At 35.6% G+C, this 27,460-nt stretch overlaps 1 protein-coding gene across 9 annotated transcripts in view; it reads left to right on the forward strand.

Moving 5' to 3' along the window:
• LOC138716256 (uncharacterized) overlaps window positions 1-27,460 on the forward strand; it is a 395,104-nt gene that overhangs the window by 198,665 nt on the left and 168,979 nt on the right. The window contains exon 1 of one of the 9 annotated variants that reach the window (XM_069849124.1): window positions 14,624-14,859. The exons of the other annotated variants lie outside the window; for them this stretch is intronic. Coding sequence (XP_069705225.1) covers window positions 14,780-14,859 — 80 coding nt within the window. The 5' untranslated portion in view covers window positions 14,624-14,779. Of the gene's footprint in view, window positions 1-14,623; window positions 14,860-27,460 lie in introns of those variants that run through there. 9 annotated transcript variants of the gene reach the window in all.

Here is a 27,460-nt window from a genome sequence, read left to right on the forward strand (position 1 = left end):
TCCTACATGTATTAATGTCAGAAACACAATAAAAACTTGTTTTTGGTAAAAATGGACTTGTGTGGTTTCTCAAATAACCGATTCAGTTATACCATTAAGCAGTATTCCACTAGTTGAGATGGTTGACATAAGGGGTTAAGTACAGCTTACAGCAGTAAAATTTTGGAAATATTCAACATTTCTTTTACTGTATCTTGTACAATAACGAAAATTAGTATGTGTAAAACACTGTCCTTCTGCTATATGAAAAAAATATGTTTACGATTTTTTAAAATTATTTATATTCTTTTTTTTTAATTCAAAATGGTGGCAATTCACTGTGCAGTGATGAAGTGTTTTCCTCATAATTAAAAAACTATCCAACATTCTATAATGAAATTTTTGTGTGCATTTATGCATGTCATTTCTACAATATGATGCAAAAACACTTCTCTACCTTTAATAGATTGTCTGATAAATAATAAATTAATTAAAAAAAATGGTGAAATATCAGTATTTTCTTCTAACACATAATACAAAAAATATTATTTATTAAGGAATGTAGTTGAAAGAGCATGATATTGTAAACATGAGTTTCAGGAATAAAATGAAAGAGAGACAACATGAAAAAAGTTAATGAAGTTATGAGGGAAACACTTCATCACTGCACATTGACCTGACACTATTTTTAATTTTGAAGAAAAAAATATAAATAATTTTTTTTAAATCGTAAAAATATTTTTTGATATAGCAGAAGGACAATGTTTTACACATACCAATTTTCATTATTGAACAATATAGTAATGGAGGGAAAAAAAAGGTTGAATATTCCCAAGAATTTTACTGCTGTAAGCTATACCTAACCCCATAAACGATATGAGTTTCCAGGTGTGATCATGTGCTAATCGCAGACTCGAGAAATAAACTACAGAGGGCAGTTCACAATTTAAAAAAAAAAAAATCTTGAACGAATATGAGATAGAAATATCAATAAATTAAACAAATGTGTTAAAATTTAAAATCGCAATCAAAGACAGTTTCAGAAAACCAAATATTACAATAATTATTTATGCTATCTGGTGACCTATTCCAAAGATGTAATATGTTGACTTCAAAATTAATAAAATTTAACTGTACCATATGTGTCAAACGATTAAAAGCCATTTTAAAACAATGAACCAATAAATTAAACTCACATTATATAAAGTCATGGCAGTTCCTGTTACTACTTTATGGGTCACAAAATTGGATCCTGACAAAGAGCTAACTGAAGAAAATAGAAGCAGCTGAAATGTGATTTCTGTGCAATGTGGCAAGATATTCCTGTCTAGATTTAAGAATAAAAGACACAAGAGAAGAACTGCAAATATTTAGTATTGTTGAAAAGACGGAAGAATACAGGAACAATTGACTGGAACATCTTATCGAATGGGGCATAACCGTATAGCAAGCCAACTCATCCTATAGGCTTAACCCAAAAGGACGTAGAGATATTGGAAGGCCGAGAAAACGCTGGAAGAATCCATTTTAACTTGGATATAAATCGGAACAAATCACTCGGTTTAACCCATAAATATGATTGTTGCCGTTGTTGTAGATGACGTTGACGATGCTTATTTATTTATTAGGCCTATTTTATTTATTTATTTATTTATTTATTTATTTATTTATTTATTTATTTATTCATTTATATCAACAGTGGTTGGCCAATAAATATCCAGCACAGTGACATAATTCAAATTCAAATTTATTTACAATTTACATTTCAATGAATACATATGAATAGATACCCGAAATGAGCATATGCTTCGTGCTCGGGTACAGTCCAGTAGAGTCTACATAAATTTTACAGACATCAATAATAATGTTGATGATAGAAATAATAGTAACAGCAATAATAATAATAATAATAATAATAATAATAATAATAATAATAATAGAATAATCGTGACGAAGATGATACAAAGATAGTAATACCAAATAATAATAATAATAATAATAATAATAATAATAATAATAATAATAATAATAATATTATTATTATTATTATTATTAGTGATAAAACAAAAATATTTACAATAATAAAATAAATACTAAGACTGATAAAATAAAATATAATACCACTAGCGAGAGTTAACACAACTTAAATAAGCATATAATAATCGGAAAAAATGACGAACTCGAAAATCAACGGAAAAGTTCGTTGTATCGCAGACGACAGCAACCGCGGTATTGACATTGTGTTAAATAATAATAATAATAATAATAATAATAATAATAATAATAATAATAATAATAAAATAAGATAGACTATTATTCTTAGAACATTTCACTTCCCACGACCCTGCCGACAGAAATAGCTTGACGGTTGTGTTTATTTAATGGATAGGACACGAGATCGCACCTGAACTCGCGCGACATGATGAATTAAGGCGAAATAACGTCATTAGTATGCGGTCGTGCGAAGAGTGGTGCGTGCGTGCAAGCTGTAAATACTGATGCCTCACACTGCGCAAATGTGTGCAACAGGGTCATGACAGAGGCCAGTGTGGGACCTAGAGACGTGTCCACCTTATTATTACTGACAGACACTGACGACTTATGGGGTTGAGATGACCCTTGCTATCTAACCAATATAATCGGAGTCGTCGATTTTACTGCAATTGATTTCCCATCTACCACCACCACCACCACCACCACCACCACCACCACCGTGTTCCTAAGAGATTTTTTCTAAAGACAAATTGAAAGAACCAAAGGCATACAGAATCAGAATTTTATATTTGTGATATGAAAATGTTTCCACTAAGAATATATGAGCCGTTCAGAGCAGAAGTGGTGTGAGTCAAATTTGAATAATGAGGTTTAAAGTAACAATTCTGTAAAATATATCGCAAAGAAGCAATTTATATGTCCTTCGTGCTATCCACTGACTACTAATAGTTTAAATAGACTGAATATTAATTGCTACTTTGCGCTGTATTTTACAGAATGTTTACTTTAACCTTCATTGCCCATTTTTTACTTGCACCACTTCTGCTCTGAACGGCTCACATGTGAAGTAGCTTCTAGTAGCATGAGCATTCGATAGTTGGCGCCTCTTTGCGTTTAATGGCATGGTTTATATTTACCCCCAAGTTTACACTTACCCCTGTTCACCTTATTCGAATAAGCTACAAAAATATTTTTAGAACTCATAGCCTATGTACCCCATAGGTATGAAAAATTCAATAATTCAACGGCAGATACATGAGCGTGCTAAGAGGGATGAAGTTACAGGAGAATGGAGAAAGTTACACAACGCAGAACTGCACGCATTGTATTCTTCACCTGACACAATTAGGAACATTAAATCCAGACGTTTGAGATGGGCAGGGCATGTAGCACGTATGGGCGAATCCAGAAATGCATATAGAGTGTTAGGTGGGAGGCCGGAGGGAAAAAGACCATTTGGGAGGTCGAGACGTAGATAATATTAAAATGGATTTGAGGGAGGTGGGATATGATGATAGAGAATGGATTAATCTTCCTCAGGATAGGGACCAATGGCGGGCTTATGTGAGGGCGGCAATGAACCTCCGGGTTCCTTAAAAGCCAGTAAGTAAGTAAGTAACATACATGAGCGTGTCAATATATTTTGTGTTATTTAGCGCAGATACAGTATATCTGGCGAGAGATTGTTTTTTTTTTCATGTGCGGGAGACTTCTGTTGCAAGGTCACTCCTTCCACGATCTATAAATGTTGCTCACAGTAGTTCTAGACTAGACACTGACACCCTGCAATTAATTGCAAGCAATGTGATCGCAGTTCACACGGTATACATACCCGGCGAGCACGAAGTGTCAGTTATCAGGCAGCTGTGCTTGTTGTTTCACCAAGTTTCATATTTCGCACCTTGTCTACCAGCAGGAACTCAATAACCCAGTTGTATACAACTTCTGCTAGGAGAATATGCTGTTCAGTTTATGGAACGAAGTACACGCTTTCGATACAGCTGAACTAAATCTAGGAAAAAGTGAGTTTACTCACTCAGAAGGCGCTGATGTTGACTGAGGGAGAGTGCAAAAGACCAGAGCCTCCTGGATCGCATTTCCTTCGTTCCCAAACTCGTGGAATATGAGAAGAAATTTTTTCATTCATTTTCTGCTATTGCAGAACAATTTTCAACTTTTTATAGTAGGCCTATCACTTCTTTTTAACCTCATTCTGTCTTGTACTTGCTTCATATGTTTGCTAAATGAAAAGAAGGTTCATTTCACACAGAAAAAATAAGCTGCAACAAAGCAGTATGCTCGTTACCATCAACAAATATTCCGTTCCATTCTCATATGTGAAATCATTAGGGACCTACAGTTTTTTCTCGTAACAGTGCTACATGAGAAGAAGTACTTTCTTTATTATTATATATATATATATATATATATATATATATATATATATATATATGCAAAATTTCTTATATTAATATTCTCATTATATAAATATGTTTTAGATTTATATTTTTTCTCCCTATAACGTAGTTCTACTAAACTTATATCAAATTAATTCTCAACATTAGCTAACTCAACTTAATTATAATTTATTTAATTAAATTAGCTCATAAATTAAGTTACTATTTTATCTTATAGGTTTATCTAAATTTACATAAACATGTACTAGTCGTTAAATCATAACTGAAGAATATTGCTGGAGAATCTTTTAAGTGTAATGTAAACATTCGTAATTTATATATGTATTGTATTGATTAGGAACTCCAGCTTGGGGGTTGGGCGAAGGGCTAACTACCCATCACCGTAAAAAACAACTTGCTACGAAACCTTCAAATAAGTTGGAGGCCGGAGGGAAAAAGACCTTTGGGGAGGCCGAGACGTAGATGGGAAGGAAATATTAAAATGGATTTGAGGGAAGTGGGATATGATGATAGAGACTGGATTAATCTTGCTCAGGATAGGGACCAATGGCGGGCTTATATGAGGGCGGCAATGAACCTCCGGGTTCCTTAAAAGTAAGTAAGTAAGTAAGTATTGTATTGATTAAGGCTGGTTGAGTGAAAGAGAAGGCCTTATGGCCTTAACTCTGGCAGCGAAAATAAAACATTCTATTCTATTCTATTCTATTCTATTCTATTCTATTCTATTCTATTCTATTCTATTCTATTATCAGGCAGGACATCTCAGTTGACGATATGTGTCAGAGGAAAAACAATTGTTTGAATGTATCTGAAGTCACAAGTTTGATGTATTTATTTTCTACCTATTTTGACTCGCTACATACTCTTGGGGTTTCTGACTAAATAAAGATTGATTTATTGATTGATTGCCGTACAGTATAGCGAATTTCTGTTCAGTTTATAATTTATTTTATTGGTTTCTAATTTATTCTAGTGATCTTTTGTAATCTTTTAATAGAACAGTTAATTGTATTAGGTTAATTATTAATAAAATTGTAGCTGATTGAGAAATCATCTCTCAAGCGCCTGAAAATTCCTGAAGCCAGTATAACACCTCGAACTACTAGAAGACATCTACGTGATGAATTGCGAAAGAGATCGTTTGAATCCTGGTGTCAGTTACCTCATAAGGGGAAAGGTGTTGTCATCTATGAAGAATATTCAAGAGCCAATTCATGGGTCAGCACAGAAAAGAATTTATCTTCGGAATATATTAATGCACTCAAGATGTCCTGCAACCTTACTGCAGTGCGCTCCTTTCCTGGCAGAGCTTTCAGCACGACCCGTTGCCGTCAACCAGACTGCAACGAGACAGAAACTCTTCGCCACGTGTTGGGCTTTTGTCGGAAAGGAGAGTTATTGCGTACCAGCAGGCATCATAGAGTCCTTGGAGCTATCGCCTGTCTTCTTCGGAACAAGGGTTGGGAAGTTCATGAAGAAGTCCACTGCATTTCTGAAGACGACTGTCACAGAAGAGCGGTTATAATAGCAACAAACAAGCAACAACAAAAGGATATTATCATAGATCCAACTATACGCATGGAGAGAGATCTAAAGCAAGCTCATCAGGTTGATCAGGAAAAGAGGGCCATTTATGAACCTTAGATTCCCTACCTTGGTTCCAAGTATAACATCCCTCTCTTCAATTGGTTAGTGACAGGTTTATTTTTTGGTGCTCGGAGTTCTTTACCAAAATTTACATATAATTTTTTAAAACAATTATCAATATCATCTTTTGAAATTAAAAAAAATCATCACGCAAATTCTTAAAGACTCCCTGCAGATTACACAGTTTCATTTATATCACTCAGAAGGCCTTAATTAAGGATATGCTAATTTTAAATAAAATCTTTTATTTATAAGTATAATTTTATAATCATCTTCTAAGATTTTATTTAATAATTGATCATCAATGGTGCTTAATTATTACTTTTATTTTTATAACAATATTCATATTTAATTGATTATATTTGTTTGCTATTAATTTCCGGATCCTCGTGGTCATCCTTAATTAAGGCCGGACGAGTTATTTCTCTCTCTCTGTCTCTGTCTCTCTCACTCTCATATTTTAAACACATTTTTAACAAATTTACATTGCTGCAACTGGTATAGACTATAAGGCAAACTGCTTTGTTTTCTTCATCATTTCATTTATTTCTATTTCTCTTTATTATTCCATCAATACACTCCTCTCCCCATCATTTCATCTATCATCCGCAATAGTTATAATAGACTGAGGGTAGTACCACAGTCTAGTACCTACAGTCACGAAGCTCAATACGTAGTAAATATGCATCCATAGATAGTTGCTAACCACTAGTATCGCTACTATCGCCTCATTACAGACAATGCGAAATAGTACCTGCACAGTCTATTGTTCCTAGTACCCTCATAAACTCAAGCTTCGTGACTGTATATACTAGACTGTGATAGTACCGGTTTCCGATCTTGATATGGAAAGGGCTGGGTCTCCTGACCCCTGGGCTTATCGTATGCGGATGTGACCTGGTTCTATCAGGATCTGATATAGGTACAGATCGCAAAATTTGCCAAAACATGCCTAAGCATCTTGCGATGAATTGGAAGAGGACTTTACCGTCCTGCAGCTAAATTTGATTGTGATTATTATTATTATATTATTATTGTTATTATTATTATTATTATTGCCATTTTTATTGTCATTATTATTATTGCCATTATTATTGTCATTATTATTATTATTATTATTATTATTATTATTATTATTATTATTGCCATTATTACCATTATTATTATTGTCATTATTATATTATTATTATTATTATTATTATTATTATTATTATTATTATTAGTGTGGTAAAAACAGTGTAAATATGCCATATCTATTATTGCTAAGTTTTTTCAAACACTTCTAACAGTGAAAATAAACCAAGGCAGACTAAGTACGTAGGCTACCTGTTTATTTTCACAGCGATGTTTCAATTAACACAACGCAGAGAAGTACGAAGCTTCGCTTTCCGCAGTACAATAGTGTGTTATGAAGTGTTACTCTTGATAAACCAAGAATGATGCAGTCCAGACTTGTCCTTGAGGTATCCCAGGTCCGAGACCTTGAAATCCATGAATACACCATGATCTACCTCCTGCTACGCGACTAGCTTCGTGAAAAGCTTTTCTTTGCATTTTATTTTATTTATTTTACACCTTTTAACGATGTCCATTACACAGAATGTATTAAGGATACCATTGAATAGAACTATCGGATATTCATGGAGTGATTAAGCGTATTTCACTTACCTATTAAAATGTATTTATTTTTAATTTAGTGGATTTACAATTCTTTGGACACCTCACTGAATGCGTCATTTACTTTTATTGCTTTTCTTCACTTTTCTAGAATGCCCTTGTTCTAACACTTACTGTCGAAACATGTCTTTCCTATTACATTGCGTCCGAGTGGTTTTAGGTATTTTTTTATCGGCTATTAAAAGACGCAGTACCAATGCACGGTTTTCTAGAATCGGTGGAATTGATAATGGATGGAATTTTGGCGAGACGCTACCAAGATTGGTCCAATTGACGATAATTGGCCCAAGCGGTTTTCGAACTCACGCCCAAATAGAGCCTCCTCCAATTAGGAACCGGTTAATTTCACGTGTCTTTGACGGTATCCCCTTAGCATTAAAAATTCATCACCATCGATTTGCCTTAAACCGTAAATCTCGGATCTTATTACAAGTAGCAAATTCAATTTGATAATATGGATCCAGTATTACAGCGCTTCAACTAGGACAAGAATTCAGGACCGTGAATATTGTCAAATTTTATGTTCACGTATAACTGCGTCTTTCTTTTCACTGCGTATAAACAAGTTAACTTGGGAATTGACCGCCACGCAAAAATGGAACCCGTTCCTCTTTCCTTCTTGTGCTCTCCTTGTTCTCCTCCTATCCGCACTGTTGTTCATCCATCCCACTGTTGTTCTCCTTCTATAGCTATTATTGTTCTCCTCCTATCCTCATTGTTGTTCTATCGCCATTGTTATTCTCCTCCTATTCTCACTGTTTGTTATCCTTCTATCTCCATTGTTGTTATCCTTTTATCCCTATTGTTGTTATCCTTCTATCCCCATTGTTATTATCCTTCTATTCCCATTGTTGTTATCCTTCTATACCCCTAATTCACCTGCTATGCCCTTTGTTCACCTCCTATCTCTCTTCTTCACTTTTTATCCACCTTGTTCTGTTATTTCCACTGTTCTGCTTGTATCTCCCCGTTATTGTCTCTCTCTCTTATCCTTGTATTCCCCTTGTTCTCCTTGTATCGCTTTTGTCCTCCTTGTGTCCCCGTTATTCTCCTTGTAGACTAGCCCCTTATTCTCCTTATATCCTCTTGTTCTCCTTGTCTTTTCCTTGTTCTTGTTTTCCTCTCGTATTTCACAAGTAGTTCAGCGTAAAAATACCGTAGCATATTATATCCATATGAGTAAAGCTATGCATCTGTTAATTAGAGCTGTGTTAATATTATGTATTTAGATTGTGGTGAAGAACCAAATTAACATATAAGTTTCATTCTACAAAAGGACCTAAACGTTATAATATTTTATTCTACTTGCTTTAAAACGCTAATTTTAACATCTCTTGTGTCGCACTTGCTATTGTATATCTTTATTCATGTCACAAAACTTTCTCTGTAAATATCTATGACGCTACCCACATATTTTATGCTTCCATTTAATGCGGTACAGTATCTATTAGATTATGTCCATCTTTTGGGTTTCTCCTCCAAACTCTTTAGGTTTCTTCAGCGGAACGACAACAAACTGAGTGAGAAAATCAGCCTACTGACTTGGAACTGTCACAGTTTCTTACTTACAGCACCTAAGTTACTTGAACGGACGCGCGTCATTCATTCATTCATTCATTCATTAAGTTTTGTCCTTTGGCTTTGGTGAGTTGTCGTCAGACACAAATATGTTGTGAAGTCCACGTTCGGTTCGACACGGCATAGGACATAGACAAAAAAAAAATAATTTAATTGTATGCAAATGACCATCATTTGTATACGAATGAGTTTAGGACTGAAGGAACTGACAACAAAATTGAAGAGAAGTTCCTTAGAGACCACCATGTGCTTTCGATCAACAACTTCCGCCCTCATAGGTTCTGGTTCACACCAGCTCTGCTGTAACACGAGATTACAGATGTTTTCGTCTTCACTTATCTACGATGATGTCAACTTTCGTTTGCATTTCCTCGAATCTGGAGAAGATACTGTTTACTGCTGCCGCATTTCTTACTCTTCTCCTTCTCTACCTTTCTTCCTCGTTCTCCCTCTTTTCCCTAAATTTCTTCTTATTTTTTCTTCCTTTTCCTCCACTTCTCTATATCATGTATACTTTCCTTCCTCTTTTTAGCTTACACCCATTCCTCCTCCTCCTTTCTATTCCTCATTCAGTCCTTTGTATTCTCTTTTCCTCGCGCATCTCAACTCCTTCCTTCCCTTTTCCAGTTTCTTTCTTCTACTCCACTTCAGCTATTTTCATTCTTCTGCTCTTGTTTTTTCCCTTGTCCTCATCTTTTGCACTCTTCCTTGAATTCCTTTCAGTCTTCTCCATTTTTACCCACTTCAAAATTCTCCGTTCTATCCTTAAACACAAACTCTTCATATTTCTCTCTTTATTAATGTCCCTTACCTCCCCTCTTCAATAATGTCCCATATCACCCCTCTTCAGCCATGTTCATTCTCCTCTTCTTCAGTTATATCCATTCTCGTCCTCTTCAGTCATGTCCCTCCTCTTTACCCTCTTCTTCCTCCTCTTCAGTTCCCTCCATTCTCATCCTCTTCAATGTTGTTCCTTTTCCTCTTTAGTCCTCTTCCCTCTCTTCAGTGTCTTCCCTACTCTTCAGTCTTCTCCATTCTCCTCCTCTTCAGTCGTCTATCTTCTCCTCTTCAGCCTCCTCCAGTCTACTCATCTTGAGTCTCCTACGTTCTATTTATATTCAGCCTTCTTCATTCTCCTCCTCTTCAACCTTCTCCACTGTCCTCAGTAGCCTTCTCCATTCTTCTCCTCTTCAGCTTTCTCGATTCTCTTCCACTTCAGTCCTCTCCATTCTCTTCCACTTCACTCTTCATTGTCTTCCTCTTCACTCTTCATTATTTTCCTCACTCTCTTCCTCTTCAGCCTTCTCCATGCTCCTTCTCCTCAGCCTTCTCCATGCTCCTTCTCAGCCTTCTCTATTCTTCCTCTTTACCCTTTTTCATTCTTTTCCTCTATAGTCTTCTCCATTCTCCTCTTCTTCAGCCTTCTCCAATCTCTTCCACTTCATTCTTCTCCATTCTCTTCACTCCAGTCTTCAACATTCTCCTCCACTTCAGTCTTCTTCATTCTCTTCCACTTGAGTCTTCTCCATTCTGCCCGTTTCCTTCTTCTTCTCTTCATCTTCAGTCGTCTCTTCTTCTCTTCAATCTCTTCTTCACTCTTCTCTCTTCTCCTCCTTTTCAGTTGTCTCCATGCTCTTGATCTTCAGTCATGTCCCTTCGCCTCTTTAGCTCCCTTCCTTCTTCTCTTCAGTTTCCTCTATTCTACTGCGTTTCAGTCTTCCTTCTTTTCAGTGTTTTCTCCTTTCTTCTTTAGTCTTTTCCAGTTTCCTCCTCTTCAGTTATGTTCCTTCTCTTCTTTAATCCTCTTTCTTCTTCTACTCTTCAGTTTCCTCCATTCCACCGTTCTTTAGTCTTCTCCCTTTTCCTTCTCTTCAGTGTTTAACCTTATCTTCTTTAGTCTTCCAGGCTCCTTCTCTTCAGCCATGTCCCTTCTCCTCTTCAGCCCTCTTCCTTCTTCTCTCATTCAGTCTTCCTCCTCTTCAGAGCTCGTCCTTCTTTTCTTTGTCCCTTTTCCTCTTTTCCTTCTACTCTTCCTTGTTGTTTACTTCTCCCTAATCACCACTGTCATCACGTAACTTATAACATGAACATGATGAAGAATTAAACTTTATTGAACTACTTCCGCCTTCAGACGCAATAATGTTTAATTATTGCAACTGTGTAGCATTTACATAATATCTTCCTTTGTAATCGTACCACAGTGAGCTGGCACGAGCGAGAGAACTGTGGTTCATTGTCACATCTATTGTAGTCTTTCGCATCGATACATCGGCTTTGTGTGAGCTGCAGTAAAACTCTGATGCAGGATACTCACTACGAGGACCGCGATTCGCTAAAGTCCTTTATGTTGTCTTCTCGCCGTCTTAATGAACCACTAAAATGTATTTAGAAAATATTCTGAGAAGTGACAGGGTCTGCAACAAATGCAGTGATATTCTGAATTATTCCTAAAGTATCACAGTTTGCATTCTTGTCCTGAACAAGAAACTGGAACTAATACTACTACAAGTTAGAATGAATTCACTACTGTATCAAGGTTAAAAACCAATCTACCGAAGTTACTATGTTGTCAAATGAAACTATGCAAGCTTATGAGTAATTCTGATAACTAGTGTTCAATTCCGCACTCAAAATTGTGGGTTCAACTTTTCTTAGATTTATGTCTCTTGGATTTAAGAATTTTAGAAGTATTAATAAAAGCAATGGAAAAAATGCCAGATATTACTGTAGAAAACTATGAAATTTAAAGGAAATATTTATGCTTTATGGCGATAGTTCTTCCTCTTTCATGCTAAACATATAGATAATGTAAGTGGAGTAGTACAGAAAAGCAAGATAACAAATAATGAAACCTACGAATTCGCATCCTGGCTAGGCATTTCAAGTATTAATTGAGGGGCTTAGAACAAAAAGCAGGTACGTGACGGAAACCTAGTTTTGAGGAAATTACAGTTAAAGTTCTACATGCAATGAAATATTATACACTAGTTTGGTGAAATGATGCCCATATAGCAGCAGTGCACAGAGTGATCACTTACCTGATTTTATCCCAAAGAAACATCCTTTTGGGCTATCACAACACGCAATTACCTCATTTTTTTAATAATGTCACTTACCTGCTTTTTGTTCTAAGCCCCCAATTGTGATCTCTATTTGTTCGTCTGCCATGGAATTTAGTTTATAAATAATAGATCCAGTACCTTAGAAATATATGGAGAATTCTGAATGAAAGAAGCAAGGTGAAGGTTAATTGTGATTTAAAAGTTTGTGAATATGTCCCTGAATCAGTTTAGAGTCCAGACACTTTCTGCCATATCATCGTAGTTATGACAACGTAACAGGCAGGTAACGAGGAAAAATTGCTCACGGGTATTTTAATATCGCTTTCATACAGTCTATTTTTTTTTTCGCTCAACATAATAACTGAAATTGCGTTGAACTATTAATCAACATTTAGTCATGTACAAAATCCAGTAAACAAATCTATATATAGCCTGTATACGTTAACCACAGCGACAAGTATTGAAGGTAGTAGGCTATTGTATTAGTTTTACAGTTTTACTTTAATAGCGGTATACGAAGTGTGATAATGAAATGGATCTATTGTAATACTTAAAGCCGATTTCAGAAATTTAACGCAAATAGGCGTTTTCAGTATTCCTGATAGCGGATAAGTGGAGAAGATATTTTGTAGATGCCGTCAGTATACGACGATTCTTCTTAAATTATTTTATGAATTTCGTTTATATTTTTACCTCTACTGAGGAATGTGGACGTCAGGCCAGAAGCCGGCAGGTCGTAGCCCTTTATGGGCTGTTCGCGCCACGGTTTGGATATAGTGAGATCATGCAAGAGCAATTCCTAAAAGGCTAATTTGGCCGTCTCTTCAATGTTGCCAACTAATACCAGATATCACCAAAGAGGGTAAAATCACAATGTCATGTAGGCCTACTATAATAATAATAATAATAATAATAATAATAATAATAATAATAATAATAATAATAATAATAATAATAATAATAATAATAATAAATTATTAACAATAACGATATATTAATTATTTACTTATTTACCACATTTTATCTTTATGTTGGGAGATGTTTTCTAAATGGTTCAATAATATGTGAAAGAGTAGGTTTATATTTTCCTCCTGGGCCTCTCGTACATTATGTTGGTAATTAGTAGATTAATATGATCCAGTATTAAAATGTATTTTGTCTGACAACATGAAATTCATTTCTCTGATAAATAGTTTACGATTTACTAGACCTAACCTAAAAATGTATTTTGTTTGATCACGTGAAATGATTAGTACAAACTCCGAAAACCGAATGCCACTTTGAAATGTATGCTTAAGAATATTACTCCTAATAATTTTGCTATTGCAGTTATAATTGTTATCTCCGTGTGCATAATTTCTTCTTCACTATCGTCTTTCAGTTCATTATACATATGAAATATAGATTCCTGAAGCGTAGCCTACTCTGAATGGAACAGGTTTTATTTCTTGGAGGACTCACTGTCACGCTATTTCCTCTCTTTGTAATAAAAACCTAAACACGAAAGAAATTAATTAAAAATGTGAAATGGTATTTCTATGGATCACCCAAGTGTTTGTATCACACCGTATGTTATATTTATTTACACTTATCTGACTATAATTTTGAATTGTAACCACAACGCAACACATAAAATGACTATTATGTATTAGTAGGAATACTGATATTTTAATTATTAGTATGTTCAAATTTCACTAGCTTCCAGTAATCGGCTCAGAAATCTACACCAATCTAAATTTTTAGAATTTGCATTATCGACAACAGCTGTTACTGCTGCCAACATAACAGTTAGAAAATCACTACCAGTTGTAGTATTCTCAGTACCGAAATTCGAAACGAAGTTGGCAAAAGAAAATTCGATCTTCAAACTAGAAAATCACCATAATCCACTAGCATATGTAGTAATGGGGTAAAAATGATTAGGTTTCACCTTTTAGGTATTAAGCTGGTCCGGACTATGTACTGTATGCGCCCATCACGGACAAGTGAAAGAAAGTTCAGGTTTATTACATAAACAGTTTCATCAGCAAGCAGGCTTGTCACGAACATAATAAAACACAAAGCGCGGCCACCAAAATTTCATGGTCGTTGCAGCTTCTTCCACAAGAAAACAGGTTCCGAGCGCCTTTAAATCTTCCTAGATTCTCGCACGAACCGATATGCTCGTCCGCAGTTAAAAGGCTGGGAACTACTGAAGAGTCCTAGACCTTGACATTCGTGCAAATAAACCACGTGGTGAGAGCTGCCCGATACACAAACACACAGCGCTAGGCCAACACGTGTGAAGATGGGACATATTGTTATCGGGCGATCGCAAGCCGTGATAGTGGCAGCACTTGCTACCTAGCCGTGCCTCGCACCGCCGCGGATTCAGTTAGTCTTGCATGTGCAGTGTAATTAGACGCAGGGATTGAGTCGCGCGCTATGAGGACGACGGTGCGCTTCTGCGAAACAAATCGATACTACAACCCGCCGTCAAAATGCTCCAGCTTATCTTCGAGATGGTGAGTATACACGTGCTTGCTAGCATTTTAAACTACTGCGTTATGTGAAAGCTGACGATACAACTTTGCTCTCGTATCTCCTTCGCAAGTTTCGTGTAAACAAGTTTCAGATGATGCTCGTTAGAAAGTGATTAGCAATACTCACTTCTGTCTTGATAAATAGATACTGTTGTTATTCTAAGTGTAAGAGCATGGAAGAAAAATTTGCTTTAATAGCAGCATATAGCATGGATTTAAGATAAGACCGGGAGGGAGCGGCGCTAGCTAGTGGGCTAGTTCCCACCCAAAGTTACATCATGCCACCTCCCCCACCCCGCTACAGAAATATTGGTATTTTTCCAGGAAAGCTACACCAAAGGAAGCACAATTTTCGGCTAAACTAGCGCTGAGGTATTTCCCTTCGTACTCCGCTTATACACCTTACATGTATGAATCTGTGACAGGTTAAGTTCGGTTAGTTTAGGCTTTTAATATGTCTTGCATATCCGATCCGCTGCATCTCCACAAAAATCCCACATAAATTCAATGATTTTCATTTCCGAAATCACCGGAACTACCCCAGCGCTAGTTTCACCCAATTTTCGTTTGCTTCACTGGTTTCTGTCAGATGTATACAGGGCTTTCATTTTAATACTTCCGAGTCTAAGTAATATTTATTTAAATTACATTTAAAAGCTAAACTAGCGCTAAAGTAGTTCCCTTCGTACTCCGCTTATACACCTTGCGTATACGAATCTGTGACAGGTTAGGTTCGGTTAGTTTTTAATATGTCTTGCATATACGATCCGTTGCATCTCCACAAAAAAAACCCTATTAAATTCAACGATTTTCATTTCCGAAATCACCGGAACTTCTTCAGCGCTAGTTTCACCCAATTTTCGTTTGCTTCATTGGTTTCTGTGAGATGTATACAGGGCTTTCATTTCAATTCTTTCGAGTCTACCTTGCATATACGAATCTGTGACAGGTTAGGTTCGGTTAGTTTAAGCTTTTAATATGTCCTGCATATACGATCCATAAAAATCCCTTACAAATTCAACGATTTTCATTTCCGAAATCACCGGAACTTCTTCAGCGCTAGTTTCACCCAATTTTCGTTTGCTTCATTGGTATCTGTGAGATGTATACAGGGCTTTCATTTCAATACTCCCGAGTCTACCTTACATATACGAATCTGTGATAGGTTACGTTCGGTTAGTTTAGGCTTTTAATATGTCTTGCATATACGATCCACTGCATCTCCACAAAAATCCCTCATAAATTCAACGATTTTCATTTCCGAAATCACCAGAACTACTTCAGCGCTAGTTTCATCCAATTTTCTTTTGCTTCACTAGTTTCTGTGAGATGTATACAGGGCTTTCATTTCAATACTTCCGAGTCTAAGTAACATTTATATAAATTACATTTAAAAGCTAAACTAGCGCTGAGGTAGTACCTTTCGTACTCTGCTTATACACCTTGCATGTACGAATCTGTGACAGGTTAGGTTCGGTTATTTTAAGCTTTTAATATGTCTTGCATATACCATCGACTGCATCTCCACAAAAATCCCTAATGAATTCAACGATTTTCATTTCCGAAATCACCGGAACTACCCCAGCGCTAGTTCCACCCAATTTTCGTTTGCTTCACTAGTCTCTTTGAGATATATACAGGGCTTTCATTTTAATACTTCCGAGTCTAAGTAACATTTATTTAAATTACATTTAAAAGCTAAACTAGCGCTGAAGTAATTCCTTTCGTACTCCGATTATACACCTTGCGTATATAGGAATCTGTGACAGGTTAGGTTCGGTTAGTTTACTCTTTTAATATGTCTTGCATATACGATCCGCTGCATCTCCACAAAAATCCCTTTTAAATTCAGCGATTTTCATTTCCGAAATCAGCGGAACTACCCCAGCGATAGTTTCAACCAATTTTCGTTTGCTTCACTGGTTTCTATGAGATGTATACAGGGCTTTTATTTTAACACTTCCGAGTCTAAGTAACATTTATTTAAATTACATTTAAAAGCTAAACTAGCGCTGAAGTAGTTTCCTTCGTATTCTGCTTATACATCTTGCATATACGAATCTGTGACAGGTTAGATTCGGTTAGTTTAGGCTTTTAATATGTCTTACATATACGATCGACTGCATATCCACAAAAATCCCCTATAAATTCAACGATTTTCATTTCCGAAATCACCGGAACTACTTCAGTGCTAGTTTCACCCAATTTCCGTTTGCTTCATTGGTTTCTGTGAGATGTATACAGGGCTTTCAAATGTCCTGCCCTACTACTCTCACAAAGTTTTATAATCTTTTTGAAACATAGACACAGTTACATACTATGCATAGTACACACGTTTACTGTCAAGAATGCAGAGCAGAATCTTGTTATATTCAAAGCTTCCTATGAAAGATATTCGTAACATTTGTAATGCATAAACAATGTCTGGAAATTTAAAGACACAACGCAGTCGTAGTAGTGATTCATTCCCGAAGCATTCCACACATAACTCCTCACATAAAAGCAGTGATATCAGCCATTGTCATTATCATCTACATCCACTGTCAAGGAGTAAGAACTAACGAACCAAAAATGAACATTCATGAATTACTACATTCCGACATAAGACCAGCTTGTCGTAAGATCACTATTTAAGGGAACCCAGACTTTGAAAAACAGTAAAAAATTGTATTTATTTTTTTACTGCATTATACAGTGTGTTAAAAAACGGATCAAATATTTTCATAAGGGGTGCTAGAGTTCATCAAAATAAGTAAAAAAAGTCTAATAAACATGTGTTCTAAAATTAATATCTTCCGAGATATTAGGACTTGTTCATAGCAGATGGTAGATTTGACTTTCATTCATCATAACAAACCCTTCTGCTCGACGACTTAAGGAATCACGCAACCTCTCAAACACCCCTAGTTGGCCTCTGATGTGCTGACAGACGTTGAAGACACGCTCTTGTAGTACATCTTCAATGGGTCTTGCATACACTAAGGCCGCAAATACCCCCATAATTAACAGTCCAAGGGATTAAGGTCTGGGGAACGAGCAGGCCATGGTACAGGACCTCCCCGGCCAATCCACCGAAGATTAAATACCCGTGTTAGATGTCGGACTTTGTTACGGAAATGGGCTGATACTCCGCCATGCATAAACCACATTTCTGTAGTCTTGTGATGATATGGCACTTCCTTCAGCAAGACGGGCAATTGGTTTGCTTAGAAACGCCGATACTGAGAACCAGTTAATCTACGGGGTAGAATGTGTGTCTCTCATAACTGTCACCAACACACGAATTTTTAAAAGTACGTTTTTCGTAAAAACTATCAATTTTAGGTCGCATGTTTATGGGATCTTTTTCTTCTTGTTGGAATGCGTACTACCCATCCCTCAAAATATTAGATCCTTTTTAACACTCTATATTCCCTGATATTTTGTCTTTCCGATACATGAAACACATACATTAGTCACTTTTAAAGCGATATTTTCTTGTAACAATCCACTCTATCCAGCTGGGATGTACTACAATTTTTAAGGTCACCTTAAAAAATGATTAAAAATTTCATTTTCAGCTTTTTAGTGTATTATACTTTGTGAAATTTCCAATACAACCCACCCTGTTTTTCTTTTTTTGCGAATTCAAGCCGGAAAAGAATGGTTTTGCCTCTACAAATGAGAACTGACCTTATTCATTGTTACTATGAACGTCACAAAAATTATTTAAGTGCATAAATAATTAATTGTGAAAGCTTGTAAAAAATTTCGAAAATATGCCGCAGAATTTTCTTCTGAATGCTGTTCATTTCATAGAAGAGGCTAATAATAATAGAGAAGAAAAACGACGACAATATCTCAATGTTTTGAAGTTGGTTTTGTTGTTTAGTTAACTGTGCGAAGACAGGTCTGAACCTGACAAGTGATACCAATAAGTCACTAATTATGAGGCAAGTAGGCCAGGAGAAAATGGAATATGGTGCCAGTTTCTTTTTCCCTCCATTGCATACATCACCGATTAGCTACATATTACACTGATCAGGAAGTTTGTTTATACCTGCATAAACCCAATTCTTTATGAAGTTAAAGGATTTTTTAAATCTTTCTTGACTTGTGAAAATCTCATACTTATCTATTGAATTTCACGAATAATGTCGTAGGTTGGTGTAAGTACAAAAAATGTTTTTAAATATGTGTGAAATTCAATAAATTGGACATCAATTTCATGGTGGCGGTGTAGTAGGAAAACACGATTTAAAAATAGAAGTTGACAGGTTCGAACCGGATATATCATGAGAAGTGAGACCATGCTGACCTGTGACATACGAGCTACATTTGAGACATAGTCATTACTTAACAAAGCTGTTTTAAGAAGTCATTTTCTTAGCCCACGTGTGTTTGAATATACTCGTCAAACCCACACAACCTTGTACGGATTTCATTACAATATCGCATTTCCCCTTCCCGATCTCCCCTTGACAGTTCTTAAGAGGGGAAGTGCAGTCTTAATTCCCTTCTGCTGAATTTTTACTTTGGAACGCTGCCGCTAGAGAGTTGAAAAAAGCTACTTGTATAAAAATATTGTTTCTTTACTGTAGGTATTTGTCATCGCACTTGTAATATTCTATACAATCTTCGATGTCATGTCAGAACCACAGCTTTTGGTTTCGAAACCCGACTACAGAACGTGTTTTTCCCAATTATCAATGCGATGCCCTTTGACGTACATTTTAGTAGTCTCTCTGCTCCTTTACAAAAGCGTAAGTCCGACATTCGTGACTTTGCAAGACCATTAAATCGCGATACATCTATACTACATGAAAAGTTAAGATTTAAGAATTAAAGTTCTCTTCAAAAGCTGCTTTCAGAGCGAGCGAGCGAGCGAGAGAGAGAGAGAGAGAGAGAGAGAGAGAGAGAGAGAGAGAGAGAGAGGGAGAATTCAGGGAGTAAAAAGGTTGATAGCAAAAACAGGATACGTTTCCCATACAATAAAATAATAATCTGACATATTTTATATAGGTTTCTCATATATCTATCAACTTTTGTTAAAGGTTTCATTTTTCTCTTTTATACGGTTTCTTGGAGAAAAAAAAAACTTTTGGACACAACCACTTTTTGCAGAAATTAATTGAGAAAAAGTATATGAAATCTTGTTTCATTCATATTGTCAGCTGTATCAACATACAAATAAATACTTTATAAGTGTTTTATTAAATTAAAACTTAACGTTGGAACGATTTCCTGGACAAGAAAACCATATTTTATGTTTATATTTTTCTCTTTCAAAATTTGGATCCTCCAGTCTTTGAATATTTGGCACGTCAGGTATATTAAGTAAATACCGAAAAATGATTCTAATAACAACACAAACTATGCTCAATCAAAATAAAATGTAATATTATTATTATTATTATTATTATTATTATTATTATTATTATTATTATTATTATTATTCACACCTGTGGAGTAACGGCTAGCGCGTCTGGCCGCGAAACCAGGTAGCCCGGGTTCGATTCCCGGTCGAGGCAAGTTACCTGGTTGAGGTTTTTTCCGGGTTTTTCCCTCAACCCAATATGAGCAAATGCTGGGTAACTTTCTGTGCTGGACCCCGGACTCCTTTCACCGGCATTATCACCTTCATCACATTCAGGCGCTAAATAACCAAAGATGTTGATAAAGCGTCGTAAAATAACGACTTAAAAATTATATTATTATTATTATTATTATTATTATTATTATTATTATTATTATTATTATTATTATTATTATTATAGATGTTTTCACTCACCACACCCATTGCTATTGTCATCTTCTGCCACCTCAACATTCTCCTCATCCTGACGACTTGCTTTTTTTTTTATCCGATTCATTTTGATGATCGTTCATTTGTAAAACGAAATATTTAACCAATAACAGCTAATATGGCGATGAAACAAAAGGAGACAACACTAATACCATCTTCTTGATATTTTCTAATAAGAACCGCATAAGTCTGTGATTTTCAATGGCACAAATCCAGTTTTTGTAGAAATTTATGTCAATAGATGCCGCTTCAAATGAAATGAAGATAATTGTGCTATGCTCAAAATTGGAATTTTTGTACTTTTCCTATTTTTTCTATCAACCTTTGAATTACTGAAAGGCCTTCAAAAACAGTATGAGAAAGGTAGATAGAAAATATCTTTAAGAGAAAATGGAGCACGGAATACGGAGTATTACGTATAAGGTAAGAGTAAGGTTGATATGAGAAAAAAGTAGAAAAATGAAACAAAGTAATAAGAAGGTAGAAAGGAAACCATTATACGTATAATTCACGGGAAGTTGGTAATAATGTTAGTATTAACTACTTCAACATGTTATATAAGCCTTCGTTCTTCTTTTCACGACACTGCTCTCGAAGATGTATACCATGTCTGGACTCCTTCGTCGAGACTAGATACATTTCAGATATTTTTCCTCGGAGATTAATAAGTTTGTGACTAAACCGAAGTATCGCGGTTCAAAAGCAACCAGACATAATGGATTTTTCGGAGAAAGGGATTTATACCGGCTTCTTTCAGGAGAGAAGTGAAGCTCGAATTTTACGTCATACTTAGTTTGAGATAGCCTATACAGGATGTTTCAGAAGAACTATTTTTAATTTTCAGATATGATATATAAAGAGTTGAACGGTACCGATGCACCAAAATTTAAGAGGTGATTCTAAACTTTTACTATACTTTTCCTTCGATGGAGCACCGTTAAGCAAGAAACAAATAGTCTTTGCCCAATGTTTGCAGCGCTTTATTGCGGTAATGGCCGAAGGGAAATGACTGATTGCTATACAAGCAGATAGGAAAAATAATCTGAACGTTAATGTCTTGAATCTTCTTTTGCATGTCAACTCGTCTAACCATGAATTTAAATTGAATAATTGCGAAAATTGTTAAAATAAATCTTGCAACGCAGCGCACTGTCGCGTGTCACTGACTGAATACAGCAGAGGGGGAGGGGAAGGTAAGGAATGCAGACCGCGCTTGGTAGAGTTATTGCAGTAACCGTGATGTTGCCAAATGCTTCATATAAACATCCTCTAAAACGGTGAATGTTAGAGAAAAAACTTATTTAGACTTTTCAAATCTCTCCTCATGATCCATTACCAGTTTTATTTTGGTGTAGAGGTTACCATCCACCCTGTAGGGCCTATTATGAGATATATTGATACCTATAAAAGAAATTAGGATTTCAAAGAATCGGAACGTGAAAAGTACCTGGCCATTATCTCCAAGGCGTTTGCCTCGCCTTGAAAATATTATTTGACGGGGAATTTGACAGAGGACGTTGCTCCGATTAAATTCGCCGTGCCTAATAATTAGCAATGCCGGACGCTGCTCCATATGCGATATGCATGCCTGCTAATTCAACATTTGTAAACCGATGCATTTTAATAACATTGGAAATTCATAAACAGAACTGACAGTAGTTATTTTGTGGCATACAACGAAAAGAAATCAACTTCAATTATTTCCACGGTAACGGGAAAATCTCGGACACAATAAATTAAAGACAGCTCTGGGCAGTAATAAGGTCAATTACTTTTGACTTTTACCGTATTAACTCTGCACGGAAGCATTTACGGACTGTACTTTATTAAGAAAAAATATTTAATTACCTAGATTTTATCATATTTATTAGACGACTGTCCTCTTTGGGAGGTGTTTCTCGCGGTTTCTCCAGGACAATCGATCCTGCCAAAATAATCCTGCATACACCGATGACTGTAATGGTGTAATGTAATCATTTTAAGATTTTATAATACTTTAAGTCTCCTCAGCAAAATAACCGTGACGTCTTTCGTATTTTTAGGAAACAAGAAAAAGTATGAATTCTGATAGATTTTCACACAATATTTGTTATTAGATGGAAATCACATTATTTAAATATTCGAGGAAGTTTTAACATCTTCTAAGATGGAATTATTCAAAACTTATTTTATTTTCTCCCCCGACCTACAAATCGAACTTTGTTTCACATTCACTTAAAATATGTTTTTCCCCCCTTCCTGAAAACATTACAAATCTCACTCGCGGAGAACACAGCCAAGACGGCATTACAAAAGCCTACGTACTATCTGTTATTATTAATGTCCATAATCATGGTATTCTTTTTTACTGTCTGATATTATTTTTTACGTAATTGCAAATGTTCGGATTACTAAGCAACTCTGATGTATTCGTTCTTCGAGTCAGTGTTCTGTGTAATGAGAAACGTTGAATATTGCATGCATCAGCATGTGCAACGTGTTCAATTATTCACTACTGCGCCCCATAACCACACAATCAAGCTGGCAAAACAGTATCGGCATTTTCATAACACTTTTATAATTACGACAATTCCACGATTGTTGATGCAATATGAGGAGGGTTGATAAGTATTTAGCCTTCCAATCATGACAACGGATTTCATGATCATTAGTAATTTCAGTCCTCCATGTTGTATTTTCCTAATGTTGGTAAAAGTTTTCAACTCGTAGCTATATTATTTTAAGAAAGCTGAATCCTTGCAATATTATGTTGAGATTTGCCAATGTTTTCATTAAGATGTTAAGGTGAAACCATTTTTACACATATTTCATTATGGCTGAAAAATGAGTTCTCTATTTCGAATTCTACACAAAAAAATTAATCAAAACGGTGGAATAATTCCTCTTCTCAATCATGAAAATGCTTCGAGCATAGAAATCAGCTGAAACTGTTATGTCTTCAGTTTTTTGGGATGAAGGAGGCGTTACCATGATTGGTTTCCTGGAACATAGTATCATTATGAATATTTAATACTATTCTAACCTTCCAAGATACCTGCAAAAAGTACTGAAACCTAAAAGGCAAGGAAAGCTGAGCAAAAGATTCTTTCAACAGAATGTTTGCAACTCATGTGACATTGCAACGACTTTGGGTTTGAATTGTTAAGTTATCTACCATGTTCATCAAATTTGGCTCTGTGATACTATTTTATGATTCCAGACCACGAATAGGACTTGAAAGGAAGAAAATTCATAACTGCAATCAGGTTATAGAAGCTGTGAATTATTTTTCTGGCAAAAGAAATCTGAATTTTACCTGAGAAGAACAGAAAAGGCTTTTGGACCGTCTCCTTAAGTGTATTAATGTTAAAGATGTTTATGTTGGAAAATAAATATGTATAAATAAAATCAATGTTTTTCATGTAGTAGGTTAATAAATCATTAATCTCCCCTTGCAAATACGATGTGAGATTTTAGGTCTTTGCAGTTATTTGGCTGTTAGGAATAATTTGGTGTTTTCAATTGTATCTTCAGACCTACTGTAGTGTCTGAAATTTCAGACCTACTGTAGTGTCTGAAATTTCAGAACTACTTAGTCTACAAGTTTCATTGACAGGATTGTATTAACCAAAATCTAAGTATCGTATACTGTTCACTTCTGCTATGTCTGGCTAATCGAAATAACTGGATACAAGACCCCAACGGGAAATATTTTTTATGGACCTTTCATTTTAATTTTTCAACCTCAATACATTTGTTTGATGTCTATACTTGCAACGCAATAAGGGAATCTTCTACAACAGTGCTTTCCAGTTGGTTTTCCACCCATCCAGAGTGACATTGACACTATTGGTAGAGTAAACTGATAAAGTAAAGCCTTTTCTTACAAATCCAAAACTTTCGTATGGTCAGCTCAAAAAATTCTGGTAATTGTATGGTAGCCTAACTATCAGATATGGTATACTTGAACACACTCAATACTAGCCTTCAAGGCAATGATGTCAAGGCTTTTTACGTTGCAGATAAGATTGAGACTATGATTAAAGAATTGCGGTTGTGAACAAGGCGCTTTGAAGGCTGTAGACTCACAAATATCCAAACTTTACGGATATATATGTAGTCCACTGAGGAATAATTGCTACCAAAAATTAAACATAAATCATAGAGCATTGCTTGAATTACCAAATACCTTCAAAACTTACTTCCCTACACTAAGCCATGAAAAACTCTTAGATGATAAATCGTTTTGAATGTGATGACGTAGTTATAACTAACAACTCTATCTGCTGAAGAGCAAGATGAAGGTGTTGATGTGACTTGTAATGGTTCATTGAAAACACACTGGACCCCTTCTCGGTGAAGGTTTTTCCTGATAAGTAAGGTCTTCTATTGACGGTGACTGGAAGCCAGGGTTTTTTTCCTGGAGGTACTCTAGTTTCCCCTATCATTCCACCAACACATTCCACCTCCCTTCATTTCATATATCATCTGTAATAATTAAAAATAAACTGGGGTGTAATCTTCGGAGCAGTACAGATTTCCTATGCAAATACAGGAAATGCTTGAAGCTCTGTGCCTAGGTTCATCACTCAGATACTCGTCCGGGCATGGAACCTGTCTGTCGGGGCTGAAACAGTATGGGTCGCCTGTCAGCATCGGATTCACGAATGCCACTCGGACCGGAACAATAATCGCATATAGAGAGCACAATGAGCTGCAGTGTGGGACTTAGCTCACCGGCCCTGGCCGGAGGGAAACGTCACAGGGGAAGCTGGGAGTGGGGATGTAGTGGAACTGATAAGAGGGTGGTGACAGGCTGAAGGTCTGACCATTCAGGTACCGCAGGGGTTAATACACGTATAGTGATTCGTTAATGTTTTTATGAACTTTGTACTGTGGACGTTTTCAGTTCGGAAGCTGGCGAATAGGGGCGTGGTTTCAAGTAGCTTTGGAGTGAGTAACAGTTGATGCCTTCGCTTTGTATTCTTCGCAGGGCCGGTGAGGTGAGTCCCGTATAATAATAATAATAATAATAATAATAATAATAATAATGGTAATAATAATAATAATAATAATAATAATAATAATAAGACAGTAAGTCCAATTCTCGAAAAAGCCAGTCAGCCAATATAACAGACGTAAATTCCTGTAACTAATATGAGTATATTACTATTTAACTATATTAGTGTATACTAAGAACTGTGTTGAGTATCATAGAACACTTGTGAGGAATTCCCCACAGTTTGTGTGAACAGAAATTGAATCTCTCAGAAGTCTTTCCATTGTTCGTATGTTTACCAGAAAAATACTGCTGATATATTGCTTTAATATGGGTTTAGTCATAAATTACAGTACAGAGCAGCTGACCACGTCTCACTACTGTGGACGGAATGTTACTCAAATAAGTTATGCAAGATTCATGAACATGTGTTCTGTAGAACATTTTTCCACAGATTATTTCGGCTTCCGTTATTTCCATTCCAGTGTTGCTCTGTTATCGCAATGTTATGTAATCAATTGATCGTTCATCGTCTTCGTCATTTAATTCGCTCGCTAAATAGACAATTATAATTATCTTGCGATGCAATGTTATCGTCGTGTTGCAAATGATTTCCAGCTGAGCTGTTCATCGCGCCATTGTTAAGGTCAAGCCTCACGCCGTGGTCTGAGCCGTCATCTTCTAGGTTTCCGGAACGGAATGGGCGCTGGTTCGGGTCTTCACGAGAGAAGAAATTTTCTCATAAAATTCGGCTAGTGTGTAGATATAGACCGTTGTCCATTCAGCATCGAAAGGAAAGCGTGGATACATCTTAAAACATTAAAACTTTAAAACTTCATAGCGTTAAAAAATATATACACCTTAAATGCGGTCATATGCTGTATTTAAGGTATATTACATAATACATATTATACACAGTGAAAATTGTTTAGATCGCAAAAGTTGTAAATATCCACCATTGACAGAAGCCACTTATGTGAAATATCTGGGTATCATTATTGATCAAAATTTAAAATGGCCTCTTCACATTACTTATCTTTGTAAAAGGCTGCGTAAAACAATTTATAAATTCGTTAATCTTCGATGCTACTTACCCATTAGGGTTCTACGAAATGTTTAAATGGCCATTTTTCAGTCTATCATTCAATATGGCATTATTGTTTGGAGTGGAAGTACAAAAATTAATCTTAGTACGTTAAATTTACTACAAAAACGAATTATAATTAAAATTCGTTTGAAGAAACGTTTTGATTATCCAACTAAATTAATTTATTCTGAATTTAATGTATTTAATATTGAACAAATTTATAAATATACCCTGTTAAAATTTTATCATAAAAATCGTAATATGTTTATATTACAGATACATAATCATGACACAAGATGAAATAATAATTCAACATTAGTAGAACCTAAATGCTACACATCTGCTGGTCCAAAGCATAGAATTAATTTTGACCCTCTGTCGTATAATTCTTCAGCTAAATTACACCCAGAACTTCTAATATGTAACCCACTAACATATAACAAGAAAATCAGAAACGTGTTAACGTCTCGAAATTGATTAAATAAATTTATAGCCAATGTGTATGAATTAATCAGCCTAAATTATATTTGTATTCTATAATTTCGGAATATATATTTTCTCATGAATCGTCCTACTTTATTTACGTACGATATTATTCTTCCCTATTTTAATATTATATAATTTCACTGTAGCTATAATTTTAATTTTAGTTCCTATTTTATTTTATTTTCTATATTCTTCTTATATCTGAACTGCGACCGAACACGAGCGCTGCTTATTCGGTTCTCAAATT

The sequence above is a fragment of the Periplaneta americana genome, chromosome 16 (assembly GCF_040183065.1).
Source record: "Periplaneta americana isolate PAMFEO1 chromosome 16, P.americana_PAMFEO1_priV1, whole genome shotgun sequence".
Lineage (NCBI taxonomy): Eukaryota > Metazoa > Arthropoda > Insecta > Blattodea > Blattidae > Periplaneta > Periplaneta americana.